This window comes from Callithrix jacchus, chromosome 1 (genome assembly GCF_049354715.1).
Source record: "Callithrix jacchus isolate 240 chromosome 1, calJac240_pri, whole genome shotgun sequence".
In the NCBI taxonomy this organism is placed as follows: Eukaryota; Metazoa; Chordata; class Mammalia; order Primates; family Cebidae; genus Callithrix; species Callithrix jacchus.
The window spans coordinates 74,453,863-74,481,712 of record NC_133502.1 but is presented as its reverse complement, the minus strand read 5'-3'; the positions used below and the strand labels follow the sequence as shown (position 1 = coordinate 74,481,712).

At 38.9% G+C, this 27,850-nt stretch overlaps 1 protein-coding gene across 9 annotated transcripts in view; it reads right to left on the bottom strand.

Annotated features, from left to right (window-relative positions):
- Positions 1 to 373: 373 nt before the first annotated feature.
- Positions 374 to 27,850, bottom strand: part of AUH (AU RNA binding methylglutaconyl-CoA hydratase) — a 211,340-nt gene continuing 183,863 nt past the window's right edge. For 5 of the 9 annotated variants that reach the window (XM_078365598.1, XM_078365596.1, XM_017971716.4 and 2 more), the window contains 4 exons: positions 7,272 to 7,459; positions 3,872 to 3,922; positions 2,611 to 2,658; positions 374 to 985 (listed from right to left, as the gene is read on the bottom strand). In XM_078365598.1, the coding sequence (XP_078221724.1) occupies positions 908 to 985; positions 2,611 to 2,658; positions 3,872 to 3,922; positions 7,272 to 7,459 (365 nt within the window). In that variant the 3' untranslated portion in view covers positions 374 to 907. The remainder of the gene's footprint in view (positions 986 to 2,610; positions 2,659 to 3,871; positions 3,923 to 7,271; positions 7,460 to 27,850) is intronic. The other 4 variants (XM_078365552.1, XM_078365558.1, XM_017971721.4 and 1 more) reach the window with 2 other exon arrangements.

Below are 27,850 nucleotides of genomic sequence, written 5' to 3'. Positions count from 1 at the left end.
GGAAGCAGAGAATAGTCTCCACTTTAATCCACGTCCCCGTCATTTCCATGCTCCAATCCTGGCTGCCCCATTTTCTTCCCTCCTTTGTGTACAAACATGGCCTTTCCCAGGCCAAGCGGCCAGGTGGCCAGGCAGCCAGGCCACTTGCTGGGAGGAGATCCTGGAAGTCCCACTGCACCAGGACTCCCGTCCGTTTCAGTTCTTTGGCTCCAGTCTTTGGATTAATTCTTCACGTTTGATACTAAATTACAGGACTGACTACGTAAAGAGGTTGCCTGATAGAAGCAGTGAGGAAGGGTTGTTTCTTTTAAAATCCAGCATGCAAATGATATAATCAATTCAGAAAGAATGGGATAAGAGAAAAATTCCCACATTTTATTTTCACTAGTTTTATTTATATTAGGTAGTTTTCACTCAGAATATCAATTCGTTTTTCAGGTTTAGATGTATGTGTATGTATCTGTTCATATGCATCAATCACTTAGAAACTTTATTTGGTATAACTTCACATTTTTGGTATAGAGAAATAATTTTATTTTATTTTATTAATGCAGCACAGTAGACATATAATCAATATTATTTCCTAGTGTGCAATATATAAATTATTCACATTAAAAAATTAAGAACAGAAAGCCTCTTATGCAGGAAATATTTAAAAATGTATATCTAACTTTGCCTGTTTTCTGACAATATACACTACTAGCTTTATAAATCTGAATGAATATGACATTTACATATTTGAGTGAAGTACACAGATGGGTCCATTCCGGATGCTAATTACACTATATGAATAATTTTCTCTTCACTTTGGTCATTGAGATTCCACGTGCTCAGGCATATAGTGGATCCAAAAGACACTTCCAGAAGTACATTTATTACACTGGCATCTTAAGAATTTCTGTTCCTTTTATTCTCCTTTATAGCGAGGGGGCCTTTTCTCTTTAAAAGCAAGAAGACCTTCAAGTCTGTCTTTCGTTGGAATGGTCTAAGAAAGACAAAACATTAAATATATAAAAAATGTTCAAACAACTGTAAAAGTTTATCAAGCACTATCTAAGAAAACTACGTAGAACCACATTCTTAAATTTTGTAATCTATCAGTTACTTGAACAATTCTAATTATGGAATTCTTATTCCAAGTGGTCCTATACCCCATTTTGCTCTTCTTTTTAGTTTCCTAGTAAGGTAGAAGGTTATTATTGATTTATCTCTTTTCTCTTTTCTAATATATACATCCAATGCTATTTCTATTGCACGACTTTCAATATATCCCACAAACTTTGAGAAGTTGTATTTTTCACTTTAATTCAAAATATTTTATAATTCCTCAATATGTCTTTGACATATAACATTATTTAGATGGGTGTTGTTTAATTGCTCAATATTTTGGGCTTTTCCAGCTACCTTTCTTTTATTGATTTCCAGTTTAATTCTATTGTGGTCTGGAGAATACCCTGTATGATTTCTGAGTTTTGCATTTAGTAAGTTGTAATTTATAGCCAAATGTGCTTTTAAAATTTTTCTCTGGGCTCTGAGGCTGTCCATTTCTAAGATGTTTGTAATTCATTCTCCTCATGCACGTACTCATCAATGACAGGCGGTGGCTGACATATACAGGATGGGCACAGAGTCACACTCTAGATACTGCTCCTTTAAACCAGTGCTCATGCAGTTTCCAACTCTCAGGAAAGGCAGAACAAAACTGTTTTTGCTATTTCAGATGCCCCAAAACAAAGTTCTATCTTTCAGAGAAAGACAAAAAAGGGAAAACATTTTTTCTTCTACAGGAAGACCTATCAATTTATATACAGTCCTCCCTCAGTATCTGTAGGGGGCTGGTTGCAGGACCTCATGCAGATACCAAAATCTGTAGATCCTCAAGCACCTTATATATTAATAAAATAGCATAGTATCATATTACCTATGCACGTCCTCCTGTGTACTTCAAGTCACCTCTAGATTATTTATAATACCTAGTATAATGTAAATGCCATGTACACAGTTGTTACACTGTATCATTTAGGGAATAATGATAAGGAAAAAAGTCAGTACATGCTCAGTACAGATGCAACCATCCTTGTTTTTTTCCTGAATATTTTCAATTTACACTTGGTTGAATCCACAAATGCAAAACTTACAGATGAAAAGCGCCGATTGAGTAAAAAATATAACTATAATTTTATTAGTGAACCTTCAGTGGGCAGGACAGAAGGCTCAGAACTTCAGGAAAAGCCAAGGAGAGTCACCCCCAGGTTGCATGGCAGCCACACACTAATCACCACTCTCCTCGACCTCTCTACACTGGAGTGGGAGGCCAGGTCCATACCCGCAAAAGCAAGCATAAGCCCAAGAGACAGCTACTGTACACAGAGGACTGACTCAGTTACTCTAAGAGTTTTCCAGATTATACAGATAAGAGACATGCCTGTGGAACAGAATCTATCAGAAGAGCTAGTAACAAACAGCAGAAACAACTAATTTCAACCCATTTGTATGATTTTGGAATGGGCACAAGGGTAATCTTGCTCAGTGAAATTCATTTGAATTAGACAGAAGCTAAATATAATTTGTAAGGATCATTCTCACTGAATTTGTGATTGTATTACATACCTGAGCATAACAAGCTTCTTCTATGGCTAACCCTGTTACTAAATCGACCTGAGAATAAAAACATAATCCATTTCAGCAGAAGTCACTTTGTAAAATATGGTATATTTCATATAAATTCAAATTGAATAACCCTATCCCCAAAGCACAGAATCCTTTGATATAGTACAGCAGGTCAGTGCGACCAACATGAGAGACAGAACCAGGCTTCCTGGGTCATGCTGACTCCACCACTTGGGAGCTGAGTTACCTTGGGGAAGGTATTTAAACTCTCTGTGCTTCAAAGAAGCATGTCTGAACAAGGGGCTAATTGCAGTGCTCACCAAATGGGGGTACTGTGAGGATTAAATGAGTTAATCTAGGTGAGGCCTTTATATAGCACCTCACACACACACACACACACAAACTCTCACACACACACACACACACACACACACAAACTCTCACACACACACACACACACACACACACAAACTCTCACACACACATGCGGTAAGGGCTATATAAGGTATTTGTTATTAGTGTTGTTACCATTATGTTAATATTTAAATAAACCAATCAAATACTTTTACAAATTTATGAAACTATATTTACTGCTAACAAGTCAATCTCTTTTTACTGCTACACAGCCCAGGAAGACCCAGTGGTTCCTTAGTCTACAAGAAGGAAGCACTTCTCTTTAAAATACCCATAATTTAACCAAAATATAACAACTACCATGAAAAATCAAATAAATGGGTATGTGCACCACCCCCTCCTCCCTGGCCTGGGGCCTCCACTCTTTTGTAGTTATCTCCCTGGGGTACCCGATGACACACAATGGATTTGCCTTGCATTATGTGTGCCTCCCTGCAGAGAGCACATTGAGAAGCTAAAGGTGGAGAGAGCTAAGAGTTCTCCTTGGAATGTTTTGTATAACACCAATGCTAAAAATACACAGAATGCCCTGTTCTTTTGGTTTTCTATGAACTACCAGACAATAAATCTGTTAACTCGATGGCAAAAATAATGAGCATGTCATAAGCTTCAGAGCACTGGTAAAATTACTGAATTCTGTGATTATGAAATTGAACTAGCAATAACCGTAAGAATGAAATCAATGACTTGGTTGCAAGGAACTTCAGTAGCTTTCAGTAATAGTAGCATTTAAACAACCATATCTTAGAACTTAAAAAAAAAAAAATGTAGGAGTCTAAACATGATTCATTTAATTTAAATCTCCACTCTCCATTCCAAAAACAAACTCAAGCATTAAGGAACCTACCTCCATGCCTTGATTAATTGCTAATTTTGCCACTCTCACTGCAACAGGTCCCTAAAATTCAAATTAAAGAAATAGACTTGATTATTTATGCAAATTATGTTGTATATCTCCGTAAGATTCAGAAATTCCCACTACTGGATCCATGGCACAGTCAACAATGGCTGTCGGACACTAGATGGAAAATTGCCATCAGCACATTATTTAGAATCCACAGTGTTCTGTTATGCTGCAAACTCCAGATCCTTAAAGGTCAGCAGGTAGTGCACGTCCAGCTGTGAGCTTGCTCTTCTTCAACAACACTTCCTAGAAGTTAAGTTGAGGAAGGAAAAGGAGGCAAAGTCTTTTGCCTCAACACATAACAGGTTTTGACAGAAACTCGGGTTGGGGATGAGGCTGCTGCTGTTGATTAAGGTAGGGCTCTGATATCATCTGTTTCAGACAGTGGCTCTTTATCTTTCCTCCATTAGCTTGATACCTAACAGCAACGATGGTGGACTAATCAAGAGTGTCCTCTAGGCAGTGTTCCCGCAGCACAAATAAATTTGAAGTCTACCTAAGTCTTTCAGGATGTAGAAGAGTCACAGGGGAATGAACTGGATATCTGCTGTGAGAAGGAAACTGATACCTGTGTCTTGCAGAAGCCAAATTCATACCAAGCTAGCCTACAGAAAAACCAGAATCCCTCAGATGGAATTTTGTTATTGATCACATTTTAAAGTCCTAAAATACTGTTTATGGCTGACGAATGTGAATTCATCACAAGGTAGGCCCTAAACAACAGGCACAGCAAAGGACTCTTGGATGTGACATGGATGAATGCATGAAAAGACATGTTTTCCTATCAAGGAGTTTCTATTATTAAATTTGACCTATCTAAATCTTCTTCCACATCATGTTGACAGATCTTTTTCAAAGGCCACAATTTCCAAAGCTATAGTTGTTAGACAAGTATCTTATTGATAATTCTTCCCATTGTGATGTGCATGTGTGGCAGACACCAACATCATTTTTTTCATAATCATCAATCCATTTTATTAAACAGGGTGCTCCTCTAATTTTTTAATTTTCATCACCTATTGACCAAGAAAAGGTGGCTGTCAAATTCTAGGTGCACACAAATCCCTATCCCCGTTGCTAAAATGCAGATGTGGACTCAGTGGGACTAAGATGGGCCTGAGATTCTGCAAGACTAACAAGCTGCCAGGAGATGCCCACGCTGCTGTTCCACAGACCACACTTTGGGAAGTAAGACTTAGAAAACCATGAGAAAAACAGGAAAATTCAAAATGCTATTAGAGATAGTATTTGATTTAATTTGTTTCCCCTTTAAAACATAAAACCAATGCCTTTTCTTCTTTACAAGCCTTTTCTTCTCAGATAAATGGAAGTAATATATAATACAGATATCACCTAGAAATACTAATTTTACAGACGCTTTCAGTTACTTGGAAGACTAATCATTTGGCAACAAAGTAACAAACATAAAAAGAAAGATGATTACACTCAAACTTCACTTGGTAACTTGTGCATATAATTTTGCTGTCACATATTTTCTGAAGTAACTCAACAGCTGCTTATACATTTGATTGACCTGGAGTAAAATTAATTTTAACAATCAACATTCTCAGAGGAGTGTCCTTCAGATGAAAAGTGACAGAGGCACACACACAGGGACTGTGATGACAGCTGGGTGACCACACAATGGGATGCAGCTCGACATGCTGGGAGTGGAAGGAGGGAGCGGGGGTGGAGGGAGGGGACAACAGTGCCCACGTTCTTGGGGCAGCGGTGTGTGAACAGTAGTGGAATTTGCTGCATGGTGCTCACAGGAGCATCATGGGAGACAGAGCAAGTTAGGCCCTGAGGGCTAACAAGCTGTCTATAGAGTTCTGAAGCAGAGAGCTGAACATCTGTGTCAAGAGGCCAGGAGTGGGTGCTGCAGATCATCAGAACTGGAATTCTGCCATAACCTTTCTTAAACACACCCTTTCTTTCAACTGAGATGTCTTGGTCATAAAGTTTTAAGCCAATGTAAGTTATAACACCAATATTCAGTCAAATTACCTCTCCTGATACTTGTACCATTAATCTCTCTTTAGGTAGAGATTTGTCTAATATTTGGCGAGAATAAGTTTGTAGTGAGTCTTTTCTTTTTAAGGCAAAAATATTTTTTTATTTGCTTTTTCTCAATCAATCCAACAAATACTTATTGAGTAACTGAGTGTATCGGTGTCCATAACCTTTTATGGGAACAAATTATATAATGGTCCTTCTCTTAAAGAGCTAACAGCTCCTAAGTTAATTAAGAAGGACCAGAAGCATCAACACCAGGCACCGTGGTTTTAAAAACTGATTCAGCAGGTACATACCAGCAGAGTGGGGCCTGGTTTGTCAGCAAAGGCTCCTGTGCTGAATGCCAAGAACACTTTCTGAAACTGAATACAAAACTCTGAACAAATGTGAGCATTCAAGCATTTTTTAAAAGATAGATCTCATAGCATTCCCAAAAAGATCCAGAGCCCACAAAAACTTTATGAATCCTATTTGAGTTAAATATTAATCCTATTTGAGTAAGAGAGAAAATTATTTTGACTCCAGAAATGGTTAAGGGGTTATAAAACTTCACAGTTCGCTAGAAATAAAGAAATGTCACTACTGTTTACAAAGCAAAATAAGACTCTTTCACTTAATTTAAAGTCTTTTAATCTTGTGATTTCAGACCAAAGACATACTTGAAAAATATATCTGAACAAGTGACAAAAAGAATCACTTAAAACAGGACTGTCAGTGCATGGCCACTGATAACACTGATGAGTCAGCCACACAAGATGTGTTCTAGATTTTGAAAGCGTACTTGTGAGGAAGCACAAAGAAGTTAATGCAATGCCTATACCACCATGAGCACACATGCAGAAGATACAACTGCTGCTTTTCACTTTTCAAGTGAAGCCACTGCAACGAAAGCCCATTCTGACACAACAGACTACAGTCCCTTACTAGAAAACAGCATATTTCGAGGTATTTTGATTTGGGGTGGCCCAGTGTGACAGCCAGCCTTATCACTCTTTCTCTCCATGGCTACGCCTTCCGTTAGAGCGCTCAGCTGGCGAGCAAATTAAAACACCTTTCTAGGAAGTTGTGCACACGTGACAAGTGTTGTTCAAGGGATATTTTATCAAAATATGGCTACGATAAGACCCTTGGAGCATCTTCAAAGCCTCACCTGAATTCCACAGGATTGTAATGTTTAGCTCATGTAACAGCTCTAGTTTCAGAGCCCATGCATACCTTTACTTGGATGCAAGCCAGGGCTTCTTCGGTATGCAAGATGACTGCTGTTTTAGTCAAAGCGTTATAAAGTTTCCTAAAATAAGAAAAAATAAACTCTAATGAGAAATACCTGAGGTAAAAACTCTCTTGCCAGGTCCAGGGCCTTTCTGTAGGCAGCATCTCCCTCCTGGTTCTGTTCCAGAACATGGCTGATTAAGCCCACTGCTTTGGCTTCCTGGCCATCAAGGACTCGCGCAGAGAATATGAGCTCCTTGGCCAGGGACATTCCAATGGCACGTGGCAATCGCTGTGTCCCCCCTGAAGGGTGAAGGAGAGAGAATAGGTAATGATTTGATACCTTTTAGTTCGAACACTTTAGTGTTTCACAGCTTCATTTATAAAAATAGATCAGGGCCAGAAGTTTCCATGTTAAAATGAGTAGCTGGGAAACTACTTCAGAACAGAATCTAATTTCTTAATTCACTTATAAAACTAGTAACACCAAAAAAGGACTCCAGAGCCTTACATCCTTATTAAGTGATTTTGGCACTGCATATAACCTACAACCTTTCTGGCATACCCTGAGTCCAATCCACAGTCATCACCGTGTCAGTAACCATAAGGTAAACAGCAGTGACAGGCAGTACCAGCCAGTAAGTCCACTGACCAGAAAGGCAGAGTTTCATCAAGCTCGGCATTCTTCTTTCAGCTTAAATAAAACTTAAATTCGGAGACATTCAACTCATATTCTTTTAAAGAATCCATTATGGTAAATAAATTGTAAACACATTTTAATTTAAAAATAAAACCAGACAATTATTCATGAAAATAGGCTTTGCCCTGGTGGTAGTTATTTCTCAGTGCCGGTCCTGGTCATCTACTCTCCTAGATATGCTCTCTCCCACAAACACACCCCTCTTCCAGTTGGTGAGGAAAATCCACTCTGTGTGGAGTAAGAGCCATGCATTTGATTTTGACATTACCACTTACTACTTTAGGGACTTCAGGAGTTGATTAACTCTTCAATTCCAAGGGAACACAGTAGGTATATTAGCATGATTTAGGGTAAACTTAGGGTCAGAATAGTTCTGCAGCAAAAGATGCCATTTTGTTGAAGGTGGTCGAACTCACTAGATTTGTCTACATGTTCACCACAGTATCTTCCAGTGATGAGGATGGGATCTCATTAAATACAAAGTTGGGCAAAAGCAGGTAACACAGGTCTAGCCTCAATGTCTACCAAGAATACAAAAACAGCTGCAACGTGAGTGTTCGCCTAAATCTTACCCTTATGATGTCTGCGCCAGTAGGCAGAGGAGCCGCTGACTGCCCCCTTTCTGAGCAGGAAAAGCAAACGGACACTCACCATCTTACACAAGCTCACTGGGTTTTGCTTGGCCACAAAATAGAAAACTTTTTCTTTCTGCATTAGCTACCAATATTTAGAACTAGATCGGTGATTGTATCTTAAATACCAATTTCCACCTGCATCAACTGCAGCTGTGCCTTTTAGACACAACGTTCTTTCACGTGCCAGTCTCCACCACTCTCTGTTACTGCAATACCCCATAAAGCATTACACCAGTTCTTTTCTTTAAAGGAAAGCAAAATCATTTTTTGTTCACATCTCTGTGAAAAGTGGAAAAAATTTCAAGACCACAAAAGGCACATGTTTAACAAAGTATGCCTCAACTGGAAGAACACAGCTTAAGATGCCTTATTAGGCAAACCACATTAAGAACCATAAGTAATATTAAGAAAACAGAATATTTAGAAAAAGAAACCCTGAATGAACTGTAAAAGCACTAATATTTTCAATACAGATTGTTTTCAAACAAATACAATGATAATGCTACTGCAAAATGCAGTTATTACGTGTTTAAACTGCCCAAGCAGTTAGAGATTACGAGTTTATGCAAGTGCTTACTCGATACGGGGAAAATATGTGTCTGAAGACAATGAAGCATTGACAAATTTAAATATAACTGTTGACAATGATGTTGCTCAGTGTAGTAAAGATAGGTCTGAGAACTTATGGGATACGCTGCATGGAAAAGACAAGCTATTTATGGTGCTTCCAACGGCAGCTGATTAGAACACAGATATAAATATAACTCAGAAAACTATATTTACTCATGGAGTTGATGATAATTTTGATGTGACTGAAGAACTTTACGAATATATTATTCATGATAAGCACATTAGGAAATGGTTCTTTTTTGTATTCTGTGAAAAGTCTAATGTAGACTGGTCAAAATTAACTAATGTGACCCACATTGTTAATGCTGCACTTTTTATTCAACAGAAACAACACTGTGTAAGTCCCTGAAGCTCACATTCATTCATCACATTGTTCCATTTATATTATAACTTTCCAGGTATGAGAACAAAGGAATGGTCATGTAGGTGGTAACTAATACTATGAAAAAGACTCAATCCTTTAAGCTGAGACTTTGTTCCATAAGTTGGATGCACAACACAATAGACTGCTGGCAGGCCTGCCGTGGAGGCTGCAGGTATGGTGCACAAGAGAGCTAACTTTCTGACCCACTGAAAACAATGAATCACAGGAACCAGGGGAAAACCCTTTGGTGGCTCACCCACTAACTCTGCATCTAGGACTTGACCTTTGTGGATGACATCACAAGTCATCTACTTTAGCACCTTATATAAATGGAATCATTCAGTATTGCCTTTTTGTGATTCACCTGTTTCACTTAGTATGTCTTCAAGATTCACCTCTGTTGTAGCATGTGTCAGATATCCATTCCTTTTTAAGGCTGAATAACATTCCACTGTACATATATACCACATTTTGCTTACCCATTCATCCCTGGAAGAATACGTGGGTTGCTCTACTTTTTAGCTATTGTGAATAATGCTGCCATGAACATGGATATACAAATATCTCTTCAAGACTATGCTTTCAATATACACAGAATGGGACTGCTAGATCATACAGTAATTTTGGTTTAATTTTTTGAGAAATCACCATAATGTTTTCCATAGTCACCAAGCCATTTTACATTCCTACCAACAGAAAACAAAAATTCCAATTTCTCTCGACCCTCACCAACACTTAAATATTTTTTATTGTTTTGATAGTAGCCATCCTAATGGGTGTGCAGTAGCATTTTGACACCTGCCCAATAGTCCCCTAGACAGTTCTTTTGGATAAACACAGAAATTGACCTTTCTGCTGTTAAGCTGAAACTTTTATCTGTTTTGAGTTTCTTTCTCAAAAAAGGACCTTCAGGCCTTCCAAAAAAAGTATCAAAGGACTTTGATCACACCAGGTGACTCCTTGCCCCTCCCTAGTTGTTGTTTTCTTATACAGTTACAGTTCTTCCCTACTATATAAACCTCTAGTTTCAGTGGGTCAGGGAGATGAATTTGAGGCTGAGCTCCCATCTCAGCAGCAGCAGCCCAATTAAAGCCTTCTTTCTTGGCAATACTTGTGACAGTGATTGGCTTTCTGTTTAGAGCAAGAGGACATAGACTGAACCCCTGGTGTTTTGGGAACAATTTCATTGTGACTAGAGATGCTGAGCCTCTCTTCCCTAATGACTAGTGACAAAGAGAAAGTTTTCACGTGCTTATTGGCCAACCACATATCATCTTTGGAGAAATGTCTATTTAAAGTCCTTTGCTTATTTTTAATTTACATCTCAAGTTGTTTTATTTGTTGAGTTATAGGAGTTCTTTATATGTTCTGGATATTAATCCTTTATCAGATATAGATTTGCAAATTATTTTCTCCCATCCCATGGGTTGCCTTTCCACTCTGTTGATAGTGTCTGATGCATAAAATTTTAAATTTTGGTGAAGTCCAATTTACCTCTTTTTTCTCTTGTTTCCTGTGTTACTGGTGTCATAGCCAAGAAATTACTGCCAAATCCAATGTCATAATGCTTTGTCTTCACGCTTTCTTCTAAGAGGTATACACGTTTAGCTCTCATGCTATGGTCTTTGATCAATTTTGAGTTAATTTTTGCATAGGGTATAAAGTATTCCCAACACTACTTCTTAAAAGGGACTTTTTAAAATGATTACATAAATACGTGATTTCATTCACTCATTCCTAATGAAATTTTAACTTTTAGAACATTTGTTTGGCAAGAAATTATCTTAGTTTGCAGAAATTGAAGACTGATGGCCTGAACTATATTTTTACATGTGTGCAACTGAGAGCAACATGTCCCCTCCACCCACTAGGCATACAAAATTCATGATTTAAGCTTTTTAAAAATTCTATAATCTATTCAGTTTGCCTTTCTTAATTACTAATGATACTATGGGCAAAGAACTTTACAAATGAAAGTTACAGCGCAATATCAGACAACTAAACATGACTGATTGGAATCTAAAACTTTTACAAATACCTCAGGAATAGTTACCCCAAACGACAAAACTATGTCAACATTCATTTCCAGCTCTAAAGTACTTAAATTTATTAAAAGGCATTTTCTATAATTAAACTAAATGAAACTCAGTACTCTTGCTAGTTAAGGAAGTCAAGGTTTATTGAAAAACTACATTTCAATCCAAAAGCTGAGACAAGCCACTGAAATCTGGGTGCAGTTATAGCTCACTGTAGCATCCACCTCCTAGGCTCAAATGATCCTTCTGTCTCAGCCTCCTTAGTTAGCAGGCCATGCCTGCCATCAGACTGTAAACTCCAAATATAAACAGAAGAACTAGAAAAAAAATTACTTCAATCCACCTTTTCTTAATTCTGAATATCAAACTCCAACATTAATTTTAGAGTTAGGTAAAAGTGAAGGTAGTGTATCTTATTTCTGTCAGTTGATTGTTTCACACAAGGTTTGCTTTACTAGATTGGATCATATAATCTGCTAGTTCCCTTAGGCATCTGAATTCAGGATTCCTAAAGTGCCATTTCTAAACAGTCTTAGTGACTGATGAAATTAAGCAGTGGAATTAAAAAACAGGATTTTCCTTGGTGAATTTGCAATTATTTCAGTCTAACAAGCAGCCCTAATGCATTTAAGATGACAGTGGTCTACAAAACTATTCAAACTCACATTGTCCATCCAACTGCTCACAATGCAGAGCCTTGACTCCTGGCCAGGATCTGCTCTGAGGCTCCCTGGGCTGTAGCCATATACTCAGGGATTAAGACATCAGCAAGTAACACATTCTCAGGACACTCCTGCAGGTACTCCATTGTATGAGGAGAAATGTGAAACTAAGCTGGTAATTCCAGGATAGCTCACAAGGTTCTCACTAAAGAACAAAGACCTCACAGCAACCACAGTTAATAACAGTATGTACTATATGATTTTTTAACATTCTCACCACATGAAAAAAAGATAAGTTGGTGAAGCAGTGGATATGTTAATTAGTTTGATTGACTCTTTCCACAATGTTTACATAGATCAATACACCATGGTTAGGTGCAGTGGAGGCTCACACCTGTAATCCCAGCACTTTGGGAGTCTGGGGCAGGGGGATAGCTTGAGCCCAGTAGTTTGAGACCATCCTGGCCAACATAACAAGACTCTGTCTCTACCATACACAGAGATATAAAATCAGCAAGGCATGGCATGCTAACTAGGGAGGCTGAGGCAGGAGGATCATTTGACCCTAGGAAGTAGATGATCTAGTGAGCTATGATGTCACCAATGCAGTCCAGCCTGGGTGACAGAGCAAGATGTCTCTAAAAATATAAAAACAAAAACAAAATTATCACATTGTGCCCATAAATATACAATTATTTGTCAGTTAAAAATAAATTTTAAAAAACAAGTGCCTCAAACCTTCCTAAGGGTAGTGAATTTATTGCACTTTTTCTTCCACAGAAAAGCAACTATAATATTTCTGTGATTTCAACACCCCACCAGCCAAAGGTACTATGTGAAGTTAGGTGTACCTACATGATAGTATGTCCACATCAGCAAGGAGAAACTGAGTTTCAAAGCTGCATTATTATGCTATGAAGAAAGCAAGTACCTTGGCCACTGTCCTTCCCTTTCTAATGTGTGAATTCTTATAAAACACAAGGGGATTTTTAAGGCTTTTTGCCTTGGCTGTGTCAACTTGGGAGATTCTGATTCAGTGGGTCTGAGGTGAACCTAAGATTCTGCATTTCTAACAGGCTCCAACATTAAGCTCAAAGAGGCAGCGGCATCTACTAACCCACTGCTCTAAAACAGGAGGTGGGGAGATAATTCTCTTAAATTAAAGCAACAGAATTTACATAACCAAATAAGTAATTGCAATCATCACCTGACATGCTGTCTACTTGTTGTTTAGGACCATTTTGGAATTCCTCCTTTAAAACTAATTTCACAGATGACAACCCATTTGTTCACTTACTGAAGCATCACTATGGAGGGACCCTATTCTAGGTACATGGATACATCCATGAACAAAACAAAGCCTCTGGCCCCTGGTGTTCAACACTCTCATGGGAAGCCCCACAATAAGTAAAAAAAATACAGACAGTAAGAGAGCAGGGGGAGATGGAGTGGGGGTGGGCACAGTTAAGACAGGATGGCCAGGGAAGGGCTCTGAGCAGGCAACACTGGAGCTGAGTGAGGCATGAGGAAGCAAGGATTCCCACACAGGTCTGGGGAATGCATCTCCCGGAGGAATATGTGGGGCACAGGTCTTGTAGGAATTGCAACTGATTCACTTGTGGAGCACAAGGAGGTCCAGTGTGGCTGAAGTGCATAGCAGAGCCAGATCCCGTGGGTCCCATGGGTCCCATGGGTCCTAAAGGACCTGGGGTTTACTCTTTACTTTGAGGGGGACAAGAAACCACTGGGCATCTGAGAGCATGAGAAACAGTGATATAGGACTGTCATTCTCTAATGAAGATTTGAGCTTGTCTACCTAAGTAAAAAACAGAGAGAGGGTCCCTGAAAGAAATCTGGTAATAAAGCATTGTAATGGGAATACGCATGCCATAGTAAACTATGTGCATATTCAGGGAGATAAAGGAAGACGAAGCTTTTTAAAGAAAAAATGATGAAGAATACATAACTGTTTTGAAATACTTATCCTTGGCTACAAAGATCAGTAACAAGTGACATCAGCCTGAGACTGGACAGGCGGTTGAACAGACATCCTTGCAGAAGTGTCTTTTGTGTAAGGTTGCAATGGCTTTCATGTAAGGTTCTGGTTTTTGCAGAGTGTTTTGTGATGGCATGGGAACACTCTTTTTTTTTTTTTTTTTTTTGAGACAGAGTCTTGCTTTGCCACCAGGCTGGAGTGCAATGGCGCAATCTTGGCTCACTGCAACCTCCGCCTCCTTGGGAACCCTCTTTTCACAGCCTTCTCAGTTCTATTTGTCAGGGTAATTATTATTTTTAACACCAGTGACTCCATCTTGACTCCTCACAGATTTGAGGGAGAATTATGGTCATGAACTAAGAAGATAAAGGAGGTAGGTAGATTTTTGTACTATTTGTGGTGGAACTCCAACAAGCTCAGAGAGAACCTTCAAAACCAGTTCCCCAAATGCTTTCAATGTTGGTCATGTTTTGGCTGCTCAACATCCACTGCCTCTATTAAAATCCTGGTCTTGCTTTTGGAGACCCCTTTGGCCACTCCTCTCCCCCACTGTATCAGCCTTGGTCAGTAAAGGAGCCCTGCAACTGAAGCCCAGGAGCCAGAGCCACCTTCTCTGCCCTGACACAGTCAGACAAGCATCTACATCAGGTCTGGCCCACTGGATGCTGTTTCCCAGGACTGAGAGTCTGAATGGGCAACCTCATGGCATGGAGATTTGCCACGCTCACAAGGAGTGCAGGGTAGTGATATGCAGACCTGCCACAGTGTAAACTGCCTAGCTCTGGGACTCTTGGATTCCAGTTTGTGCTCTAAGTTTCAATATCTACCCATCTATTGATTTCAGAAGTCTTACAATAAATTTCCTTTTCACTTAAGGTAGCCAGAGTCAATTTCTATTACTTACTCTCCAAATAGATGAACGATACAGTAACAGAGCTACCAGTTTTCTCTTTTAAAAGGTCAGATGAAACTGGGAGTTTATCGGTTTTACTTTTTGCAAATAAGACTTATTTAAGTTCAATAAATAAAGTATTGATTGAGTAACCTAACAAGTACTAGGCACGGTCTTAGGTGCTGAACCCACAGGCTGAACAAGATAGACCATCTCTGATATAAACTGAATCATTCTGCAGGAGGGGAGCAAAGACAAATGCCAAGAAGCAAGCACGTGGGTCAGAGAGAAGGGACTGTGACGAGTGTTACAGAATTTCAGGCAGGGAAAAGAGTTCTGAGACAGCACACTAGATGACCAATTTAGATTGGGTGATTGAAGAGGGCCTGCTTGATAAAGGTGAGGCCAATATCTGAATGATAACCACATATCCAAATGAAGATCAGGAAGAACACCCGGTGATGAGCTTAGCTGGTACAAACAGGCAAAGGCAAGGCAGAGTATAGCCCACTGAAGAGGAAGGAGACTACTGTGGCTCAGAGGAAAGGATGTGAGGAGTAGCAGGACAGGAGCTTGGGTAGGCAGAGTAAAAGTTTACATTTCATCCTAGGCAAAGTGACACGAAGGCACTGGAGGGTTTTGAACAGCAACTGGCATAATTTGATCTGCACTTTAAAAAGATCATTTGTAAAATTGGGAAAGAAGAGATAATAGGGGCAAAATCAGAGCAAGGTACCCAGTTGTCACTCAAGTGCAACAGGATGGCAGCTTGGACTGAGATAGGGCAATGTAGGGAGGACTTGGAATAAGCATTGTCTGAAACTGCTAGTGAAATGGAGTTGGGGGAAAGGAAAATCAATTTAATGGTATATTTTTAGCCTGAGTGTGTGAGTGTTGCATATTATGAATATTGACAAGAATGGGGGAGGCGGGGAGAGGCTGTGCTCTGGCCATGGTAAGTATAAAATATCTTTTACACTAAGAGTGGAGCAGTCATGTTTGAGACTGGACACAGAGAATAAGGTTTACCAATCATTAGTATCATACAGGAGGCATTCAAAGCCAGAGTCCTGAATAAGATCACTTAGGGAGACTGCCTAGACAAATGTCAGCAAGACCTGGACAGGTGCTCACTGAGGCTCAGCTGCTCAGCTGCAGCCAACCACGTCTTATAAGCCACCTTTCCTATCACCATTCACCCTACCTTTCCTTCAATAAAGCTGTCTGCCAGGGGTCATCTAGGAAAGATTTTTTCACTGAAATAAAGACATTCAGTAATACACAGGTCTTCTTCCATGATGCTGTCACCTCTACATGTGATACTTGGAGCTATGGCAGCCACTGTGATGGAAGGTGGCAAGGGCAAAGTCTCCAAATTAAAGATGGCACAGCAGAAAGACAGCACTAGGCTGCTGACCTTAACAATCCTGATGATGTCTTACTTTGTGACTGCTTGTGGTAATACAGGTCTTATGGTTTAAGTCAGCTGAAATAGGATTTCCTGTTATTTGTACCAAGAACATCAGGAAGTACAGATGAATGGAGGAAAGTGATTTGAACATACATTCCAGAAAGTGGAAAAGCAAATATTCTAGGGAAGTATGGCAGTGTTGCTAGGCAAAATTAATTACACATTTGAGACGTGATCAGGAGATGAGTTAGCATGATTATCTTCCATCCCCAGCAACTTCTATGTACTTGGTGGTGGGGTAGGAGGAGAGGGACTGGAATTTTGTCAGACAAGTACAAGAAGACAGGAGAGAACTAAGTAATACCAACAATTGACACTGCTAAGCAGATACTACATAATAACACTATGTAAATCCTCCCAAGTACTCCAAGAGTATTCACTCATTTAATCCTTACAATTCCCCTATGAGGTTAGTGGGAGGGTAGCTAAAGTCATTTGTAAGAAAGTGATTATCATACAGAACCATGAAATCTAAGCTGTGTGAGGAGGAAAGAGAGGGAAAGAGGATAATGATAGAGAGTGTAAGTATTCCCAGACCTGAAGTCTTAGTAAGATCTGAGCAAAACTGGAAGGTTAGGATGCTGCAGAGTGACAGGCAGGAAATCAAGATTCAGAATAGAGCAGGTGTGCATGATTGGAGGTCATGGGGTGACTGGGCTGAATGGGAAGGAGAAAGAGATCCCTGCAGGTGCAGTCACAGACTGGTAAAATTCAGTTCGTGGACAGTATGAGACAATGTATAGAAAATGCTCATCATGGTTTCTGGAATACATTTTCTGAGTTTTAAAAGCCATTGAGAAACAAACATTTGAATACTGAGAACCTATCATTTTTAAATGGGAAAAATAATAATTTACTCTTAGCTAGCCCATCCAAAAGCTCCAACCAATTTCCCCACAAATTAATAAAATGGCTGAGAAAAATCATAAACTACTATGTAACAGTCTACCACAATTTCTATGTAATATTTAGCATTTTAAATGCCAATTACCTACTTACTGAATGCTTAATGAATTCTTTCAGGGATATGTGTATGTGGAGAAAATAAATCTATTCGACATGGATGTTTCCTTCTTTGTGGCATTAAACAGATAATGTGATGAAAACAAACAATAAGCTATGCTATAGGTAAATGATGAATGCCAATAATGCTTAGAAAAATTAACAAAGAATTTCCAAACTGTTTACTTATCTAGTAAAAAGTCTGGTGGTGCAGGAGGGAGAGAGAGAGAGAGAGAGAGGCGAGAGTCACTGTTGCTTCTGTGTGATGTGGTAAAGCCGTGTGCCAGGGCAGGAGTGAGAACTGCAAATATTTGCACTTTATTCACATTCAAATCAATTTCTGTCTTTGGTACTCAAGATTCTGGAAGTGGATGCCTTTGATTCACCGTCTGAAGCCACAGACAAAATAAGAGGATGAAAACACTCAAAATGGATATCTTTGGTTCTTTTGCTTGTGATCTGTAAATAATATAAAAATGAGTTTCTTGTTTATAAGTGGTTGATTCTTTTCATTTATTCACTCGTTTTCAAAATCACAAGGTGGTTCTCTAGCATCCTCTAACACTACAGTAAGTTTTTAATCTTTGAAAATCATAATTAACTTAGAGATTTTTACCTAGTTGATGCACAACAACCCACTGAAATTAAGATCTTTATTGATGCTCAAACTACCCCATCTCTGACCAGTGAGGACTTATTTAGATTGGCTCTGAAGTCCTTCTGACATGACCTAAAATAGTCATTGATAACTTCCTGTTATCTGGTGTCACAAAATGTTCCAAGCTCATTGCGTACATTTCCTCCTCAGACCTCAATTCTTTTTAGTGGAGCTACATTTTAAAATGTAATGCTTTTGCTCATATCATGATCAAGTTTATTTATAATAGCAATGATTTCATATGGTATGTTCTGAATTCTTTTAAAAAGAAAATGTGGCAGATATACACCATGGAATACTACGCAGCAATAAAAAACGATGAGTTTGTGTCCTTTGTAGGGACTTGCATGAATCTGGAAACCATCATTCTCAGCAAACTGACACAAGAACAGAAAACCAAACACCACATGTTCTCACTCATAGGCGGACGTTGAACAATGAGAACATGTGGACTTAGGGAGAGGAGCATCACACGCTGGGAGCAGCTGGGGGGAGACTAGGGGAGGGACAGCAGGGGGTGGGAAGAATGGGGAGGGATAACATGGGGAGATATGCCAGCTATAGTATGCACCTATGCAACAACCCTGCATGACCTGCACATGTACCCCATAACCTAAAGTAAAATAAAATTAAAAAAAAAAAAAAAAGATTTTGCCTTGAGGTTCAAGGTTTCTCTTTTCTAACAAATGACGAGCACTAAGTATGAGCATTACCAAGTGAATATGGGGAATGAGTTTTCTGGTAGTCAGTACTTCACTACATGATGCTACTGGATTGCCAAACTTTTCAGTGTTCACTTTATACTAATTTTATTGCTTTGATTTAACTACTTCCTTGAAAGCTTGGAAGTCAGCAACAAAATTTTGGGAACAGTTTTTTCAGGGTTGCATAAAGATCACAAATGATCACTGTCAGAAACCACATTCCCTCAGTTTTTCCTGTTTGCTATCTTCAGGCTGCATTTTCTATCCTTCAGATTACCTCATGGTCCAAAAAGGCTGCTGAAGCCTTGCAATCAGGTCTGCAAACCACAGAGTAGGAAGGGAAAAAGGGGGAATGGGAAGAGGGTGCTCCGTTTTCAAAGCCATTGATTAAGTGCTGGACAACAGTATCTGTTTACATCTTACTGGCTAGAACTTGGCCATGTGTAGCTAGAGGAGTCTGGGAAATGTAGATTCCTTGCTGAGTGCTTTGCCATAGCATAGAGAATAAAATTAGGGCTCTTTCACTCAGGGAAAATAAAAATGGGTAGGCAATTAGCAGGCACTACCACAAGTGGCAAAACTGTTTTCATCATGAACAAAATGTCTCCATGATTATGTATCACTTGGATAGAATAAAGATATACTGAAACGTGATATTACTGTTTGTAATTTTCCATCATTTAATCTTTTTGAGAAAACATCAAGAATTTTTCTTCCTAGGTAATAATCTCCTGAGATTATACTACTTAAAACACAACTTACTTTGAAGTAGCAACCTGTATTAGCAGAAGCTTAAAGTGCAGCAAGCTTTTGCCAAAGAAGGCAAGAAATAAAATGTTTAAAATATCTGGTTATCTCCTGTATTCCCTGCTGCCTCTTGGAGGCCATGAGAACCTTCAATGACATGAGAAGTTGGCAGCAATCTGAGACTACTGTCCCCTTTCCTCCAAGACCAAAAAACCTAAATTCAAAGTACAAAATAATACAAAATACAGATGTTCCTTCTCCCTTTTCATATTTACATGTATTAAAATAATCAAAAGCAAGCTTTATTTGACATGTGACAAGCAAGTATAATGTAATGTATAAAGAACTGACCATACCTTATGATGTGGATTATAAAGTATGTTTTAGTAACATTTAATGGTGGAAAGTCCAAGATTTTTGTTCTTTTTTTTTTTTTTTTTTTTGCCTTCATCTTTTCCCTTCTCAAGACTGCACAAAGAAAGAAGTCATACTGATGAAGGGGGATGCTCATAACAAATACTTCCAAGTTAAAAGTTATTTGGGTACTGAATTGAGGGCATTTACTGATATGACTAGAAGTGATCTCTGACTTGTAAGAGGAAACACTGCAGTACAATGCTAGCTTTGGATTATAAAGCCCACTGCAAATTGATTCCTGTGGAACACTATGTCAGACAGCTTAGGCAAGAGATTTATTCATATATCAGGGCTTGATGCTTATAAAATTGACTTCCTCTCACTTTCCAATGAAAGCATCAGCACCAGGGTCAAAGAGAATTGGGCCATGTGAACAAACATGGCATGTTTACTAATCTTAGATTGTGTCACAATCATACAGAAACCATAAAAATATTTAACTTTCTATTTGTGACCAATGTTTGAAGTGTTGTAATACTTCCTATTCCCTGAGGCCTGTTGCAAAACAATAAAAACACACACGCACATGCACAACAAGACAGAGGGATATGTAAGGAGAAAAACAGAACTGGCTCAACTCCAGCAGAACTGGCCTGAAGTATAATTGGGCTCTTTGTGGATTATGGTAAAGAAGCTTTAGAAATCAGGACTGAGATGGGGAAGGAAGGCTGAACATCAGAAATGTTTTGCCAGAGCAAATTAAGCAAACTGGCCACAATTAAACACCTTTGTGACACAGCTTTTGTTAATATATATTATAGAAAGCTTTTTCAACTATTATTATGAGAAACAGACACACCAAAGTCTTATTCATTAAAAACAAAATTATGCTTATTTTTCCATGTTTACATGCACATTTAAAAACAAATATTTGCTAACACATTGTGCAATCTTTTCTTTAAAAATCTTTTGAAAGATGTATTGTTACCTACCAGAGGAACACAAAATCTTGCTTCCAAATCTTTTTTAAAGACTGCCATGGTGTGCATCTATCCATTCTTACCTAGCTCCCACCAATAGCACCGTGCACCCCTCTGCCCTTGAGTGCTGTCTTGAGGCTGTGAACTCAGGTGCTTGTCCTAGTGGCTCTGAGGGGCTTCTAAAGGTTTCTCCTGTCCAACCCTCTCTCACATCCAATATGGCCAAGATGTGATCACATGACTTAAGCCAGACCAATCAACTCTCTCTGCTTTTCAGTTTGGCTCTTGAACAGAGCAATGGAAACAATGACTGGGCTAATAAATTGGAGTGAAGGCCTCCAGGTAAGACTATCTGGAGGTGTACTTCCAGGGAGAAGTTTCTGTGATGGTGGAAAGGGTTTGAATCTGTACTATATAATACAGAAGTCACTAGCCATATGTGGCTACTGAACACTTGAGATGTGACTAGAATGACTCAAGTTCCACATTTCTAATTTATAGTTCATAACAGTGGGAGACTTTAACACTCCACTTTCAATATTAGACAGATCAACCAGACAGAAAATTAACAAGGATATCCAGGGCTTGAACTCAGACCTGGAACAAGCAAACCTGATAGACATTTACGGAACTCTCCACCCCAAATCCACAGAATATACATTCTTCTCAGCACCACATCACACCTACTCTAAAATTGACCACATAATTGGAAGTAAAGCACTCCTCAGCAAATGCAAAAGAACTGAAATCATAACAAACAGTCTCTCAGACCATAGTGCAATCAAGTGAGAACTCAGAATTCAGAAACCAACCCAGAATCGCACAGCTTCATGGAAACTGAACAACTGGCTCTTGAATGTTGACTGGATAAACAATGAAATGAAGGCAGAAATAAAGAAGTTCTTCAAAACCAACTAGAACGAAGACAAAACATACCAGAATCTCTGGGACACATTTAAAGCAGTCTCCAGAGGAAAATATATACCAATAAGTGCCCATATGAGAAGAGTGGAGAGATCCAAAATTGACACCCTATCGTCAAAATTGAAAGAGCTAGAAGAGCAAGATCAAAAAAACTCAAAACCCAGCAGAAGACAAGAAATAACTAAGATCAGAGCTGAACTGAAGGAGATAGAGACACAAAAAACCCTTCAAAAAATCAATAAATCCAAGAGCTGGTTTTTTGAAAAGATCAACAAAATAGACAGACCACTAGCCAGACTGATAAAAAAGAAAAGAGAGAATAACCAAATAGATGCAATAAAAAACGATAAAGGGGAAATCACCACAGATTCCACAGAAATTCAAACCATCATCAGAGAATATTGCAAACAACTCTATGCACATAAACTAGTAAACCTGGAAGAAATGGATAAATTCCTGGACACCTGTGTCCTCCCAATCCTAAACCAGGAGGAAGCCGAAACTATGAATAGACCAATAACAAGGTCTGAAGTCAAGGCAGCAAGTAAGAGCCTACCACACAAAAAAAGCCCAGGTCCAGATGGGTTCACAGCCGAATTCTACCATACACACAAAGAGGAGCTAATACCATTCCTTCTGAAACTATTCCAAATAATCCAAAAAGAGGGAATCCTTCCCAAATCATTTTATGAAACCAACATCATCCTGATACCAAAATCCAGCAGAGACCCAACAAGAAAAGAAAACTTCAGGCCAATATCCATGATGAACATAGATGCAAAAATCTTCAATAAAATACTGGCAAGCCGATTGCAACAGCACATCAAAAAACTTATCCATCATGATCAAGTAGGATTCATCCCGGGGATGCAAGGCTGGTTCAACATACGCAAGTCTATAAACGTAATTCACCACATAAACAGAACCAAAAACAAAAACCACATGATTATCTCAATTGACGCAGAGAAGGCATTTGACAAAATTCAACAGTCCTTTATGCTAAAAACCCTCAATAAACTCGGTATCGATGGAACGTATCTCAAAGTAATAAAAGCTATTTACAACAAACTAACAGCCAATATCATACTGAATGGGCAAAAACTGAAAGCATTCCCTTTGAAATCCGGCACTAGACAAGGATGCCCTCTTTCACCACTCCTATTCAATATAGTACTGGAAGTTCTAGCCAGAGCAACAGGCAAGAAAAAGAAATAAAGGGTATTCAAATAGGAAAGGTGGAAGCCAAATTGTCACTATTTGCAGACGACATAATAGTATACCTAGAAGACCCCATCGCCTCAGCCCAAAAACTCCTGAAACTGACAAGCAACTTCAGCAAAGTCTCAGGATATAAAATCAATGTGCAAAAATCACAAGCATTCCTATACACCAATAACAGACTTAAAGAGAGCCAAATCAAGAACAAACTGACATTCACAATTGCTACTAAAAGAATAAAATACCTAGGAATACAACTCACAAGGAACATAAGGGACCTCTTCAAGGAAAACTACAAACCACTGCTCAATGAAATAAGAGAGGACACAAACAGATGGAGAAACATTCCATGTTCATGGTTAGGAAGAACTAATATCATGAAAATGGCTATACTGCCCAAAGTAATTTACAGAATCAATGCTATCCCCATCAAGCTACCATTGACTTTCTTCACAGAACTGGAAAAAACCACCTTGAACTTCATATGGAGCCAAAGAGAGCCTGCATAACCAAGTCACTTCTAAGCAAAAAGAACACAGCAGGGGGCAACACACTGCCGGATTTCAAACTATACTACAAGGCTACAGTAATCAAAACAGCATGGTACTGGTACCAAAACAGAGAGACAGACCAATAGAACAGAACAGAGGCATTGGAGGCAACACAACATATCTACAACCATACAATCTTTGATAAACCTGACAAAAACAAGCAATGGGGAAAGGACTCCCTGTTTAATAAATGTTGTTGGGAAAACTGGCTAGCCATGTGCAGAAAGCAGAAACTGGACCCCTTCCTGACACCTTACACTAAAATTAACTCCAGATGGATTAAAGACTTAAACATAAGACCTGGCACCATAAAAAACCTAGAAGGAAATCTAGGCAAAACCATTCAGGACATAGGAGTAGGCAAGGAATTCATGACCGAAACACCAAAAGCATTGGCAACAAAAGCCAAAATAGACAAATGGGACCTAATCAAACTCCACAGCTTCTGCACGGCAAAAGAAACAGTCACTAGAGTGAATCGGCAACCAACAGAATGGGAAAAAATTTTTACAGTCTACCCAACTGACAAAGGGCTGATATCCAGAATTTACAAAGAACTCAAACAGATTTACAGGAAAAAACAAACAAGCCCATTCAGAAATGGGCAAAGGATATGAACAGACCTTTACGAAAGAAGACATATATGAGGCCAACAATCATATGAAGAAATGCTCATCATCACTGGTCATTAGAGTGATGCAAATCAAAACCACATTGAGATACCATCTCACGCCAGTTAGGATGGCGATCATTAAAAAATCTGGACACAACAGATGCTGGAGAGGATGTGGAGAAAAAGAAACACTTTTACACTGTTGGTGGGAGTGTAAACTAGTTCAACCATTGTAGAAGAGAGTGTAGCGATTCCTCAAGGCCTTAGAAATAGAAATTTGAATTGACCCAGCAATCCCATTACTGGGTATATATCCAAAGGATTATAAATCGTTTTACTATAAGTACACATGCATACAAATGTTCATTGCAGCACTGTTTACATTAGCAAAGACCTGGAACCAACCCAAATGCCCATCGATGATAGACTGGATTGGGAAAATGTGGCACATATACACCATGGAATATTATGCAGCAATCAAAAATGATGAGTTTGTGTTGTTTGTAGGGACATGGATGAATCTGGAGAACATCATTCTTAGCAAACTGACACAAGAACAGAAAATGAAATACGGCATATTCTCACTCATAGGTGGGTGATGAAAAATGAGAACACATGGACACAGGAAAGGGAGTTCCAAACACTGGGGTCTACTGGGGGGAAGAGGGGAGGGACAGCGGTGGGGGGGGCGGGGAGCTGGGGAGGGATAGCCTGGGAGAAATGCCAAATGTGGGTGAAGGGGAGGAAGGCAGCAAAACACACTGCCATGTGTGTACCTATGCAAATGTCTTAGCATGTTCTGCACATGTACCCCAAAACCTAAAATGCAATAAGAAAAAAAAAATTTAAATTTAAATTGTCACATGTGGTTAGTGGCTACAATACTAGATAGCACAGGTCTAGAGTCTCTTGCCATTAAGAGAGTCTCTGCTGGCTCTTTAGCCTCCCTTGAGCTCCTTTTTGATGGCAACATTGGTTTCTGTTCAAAACCAAAGAAACTTGGCATGACCTACAGTTCATTTCAACATGCCCAATGTCTTAGTGAATGATACAACTGAGTTAAGAAGGTCTACACAACATCCCTACAGTCCACGGCCAGGGTAGGAGGATGCAGTACAGCACGAAGTGGGAAAACAGCCAGGTGATGCCTAGTAATAAGTGTGTTTTGTGGTCTAGACAACCTGGGTCACATGAAAGTGACCCAAGATGGAAGACATTCATAATCTAAATGATAATCTTATAATATAGCTGCCCATCATATACAAGAGAAGTAGTATTGGCCAGCCTGATCTAAACTGAGATCTTCCCAACAGCCTTCTCAACATAACATCTATGCCGGGGGTACACGAAAACTGTCCAGAGAAACAAAACTAATAGAAAGAAGGGATCCACTGGACTCTTCTGTAGCAGCAGACATGTATCAGATCAATTAGTAGGGCTGCAGTAAGAAATCTACCTACCTCCAGCAAAAATATCATGCCATAACATACCTCGACAACTGTGTCTTTCTTACGTATGTCGCACTTTTTCGTTCTAATCTCTGGTTATTTATATAAACAATATGCTATATATTATATATAAGCAGATGCAATTGATTTAAAATCATATTAGTATCTACAAATATATTGCAAGGATTATGACAAGCCTGGATCTCTCTTCCTTTTTGAGATTCTGTGGTAGGTTTTCCTTTATTAGGTTTTATAGTAGGTATATAATATGTATTATGTATGTATAATACATATATACTTGTGTCAAATGAACATGAATACACAAACCAGCCCTAAAGTCTTGATTGTATTACTTTGATACAGTAACATTTGCCAGAGATATGTTTCATATTTACAAATCATGTAACTATTGGAATGAAATATTAAACAATACCTTGATAATCTACAGATTCTACTCCTTAAGAGTTATATTTAATATTTTATACTTTTAAAAAAATCAAACTCTCTTAAATGGTAAAAATAAATCAATTATGTATTATTTCCCAGGCCAACTGGACACTGAACATGGTAAAGCATAAACCATGTAATTTGTTTAACAAAGAAAACAGTGTCATCATGTCTAATAATTTAAAAATAATAAGAATGATATTATTTATTGTGCACTACAAATTACTCTAAGGCTTAGTGGTTTAAAACAAACACTTATTCTTTGATAGATTCTAAGGGTTCAGGAACCCAGGAAGAGCTTGGCTGGCTCTCCTGCTCCCAGGCTCCCTTCCCCACGGCTGGCAGGCCTTCTTGGTCCTGCACACGTAAGCCACATGGCAGGGCATTGCCAGGGCAAGTGAGTCAAGGAAACCATAGTCTTTTTAAAACCTATCTGAGAGGTGACATCCCATTGCTTTTGAGTCAAGATGGTCAGTCTCACCCCACAGGTGGCATTACACTGTGAACACCAGGTAGCTAAGTTAGAGACAGCCTACAACAAGGACAAAGATTGATCAAGCAGCATACACCATAAGGAGCATCTTTTCTTCTAACCATCTTTCTTTTATCAAAAAACAGTATTTTTCTAGACAACACTCAGAGGATATTTCCCAAAAGTTCAAAATCATCCCTCATTCTTTCCAAATCAAGGAGGACATAAAAAGAACATGTGAATCACTGATTTGTAAAAAATAGGTCAGATGCAGTGGCTCATGCCTGTAATCCCAGCACTTTGGGAGGCTGAGGCGGGTGGATCACCTAAGGTCAGGAGTTTGAGACCAGCCTGGCCAACAGGGTGAAACCCTGTCTCTACTAAAATTACAAAAAAATTAGCCAGGGGTAGTGGCTCATGCCTGTAATCCCAGCTACTCGGGAGGCTGAGGCAGGAGAATCACTTGAATCTGGGAGGCAGAGGTTGCAGTAAGCTGAGACCTCACCATTGCACTCCAGCCTGCACAACAAGAACAAAACTCTGCCTCCTAAATTAATTAATTAATTAAATAACAGAGGAGGAAAAGTGTGGAGAGAATACTATGGAAAACATTCCTTCTGGAAAGCTCAACACACGGAAAACACACCATACTTGCCAACCCCAGTCAGAAGTGAAGAAAGTGACACCCTCACATCAACTGTTTTTCTTGCCTTTCTTAATTAACTGTAATAACTGCAACAGTAATGAGTGAACACTCCACTTCATAAAAACCGGACTTTCGTGTTTTCATTAAATGAGGGTTCTCATAAAAGACTTAAGATGTAAGTGGGAAATCCTTACTATCTGCATGTTAGAAACACAAAACATCTGTCTAAGTTTACCAGGTCTCAGACAGATAGTAAAATATCAGGATTAAAAGAAATAATATGTAAAAATATTTAATGTTACCTAGCAATGACCAAAGAATGGAGTGGACATGAAGACAAGAATGTTTCTGATATTCTTTATCAAAAGTAGGGCACACGATGAAAATTTAAAGATTCTGGGCATAGCAACACCATTACTAACAGATAAATAATTATTGAGAACTTATTAGGTACTCTGTAATATGTAATAGAATACATTATTCCTATAATGTTTGAAAGAATCCTATGAGGCCACTATCATTATTATCTTCATTTGACAAA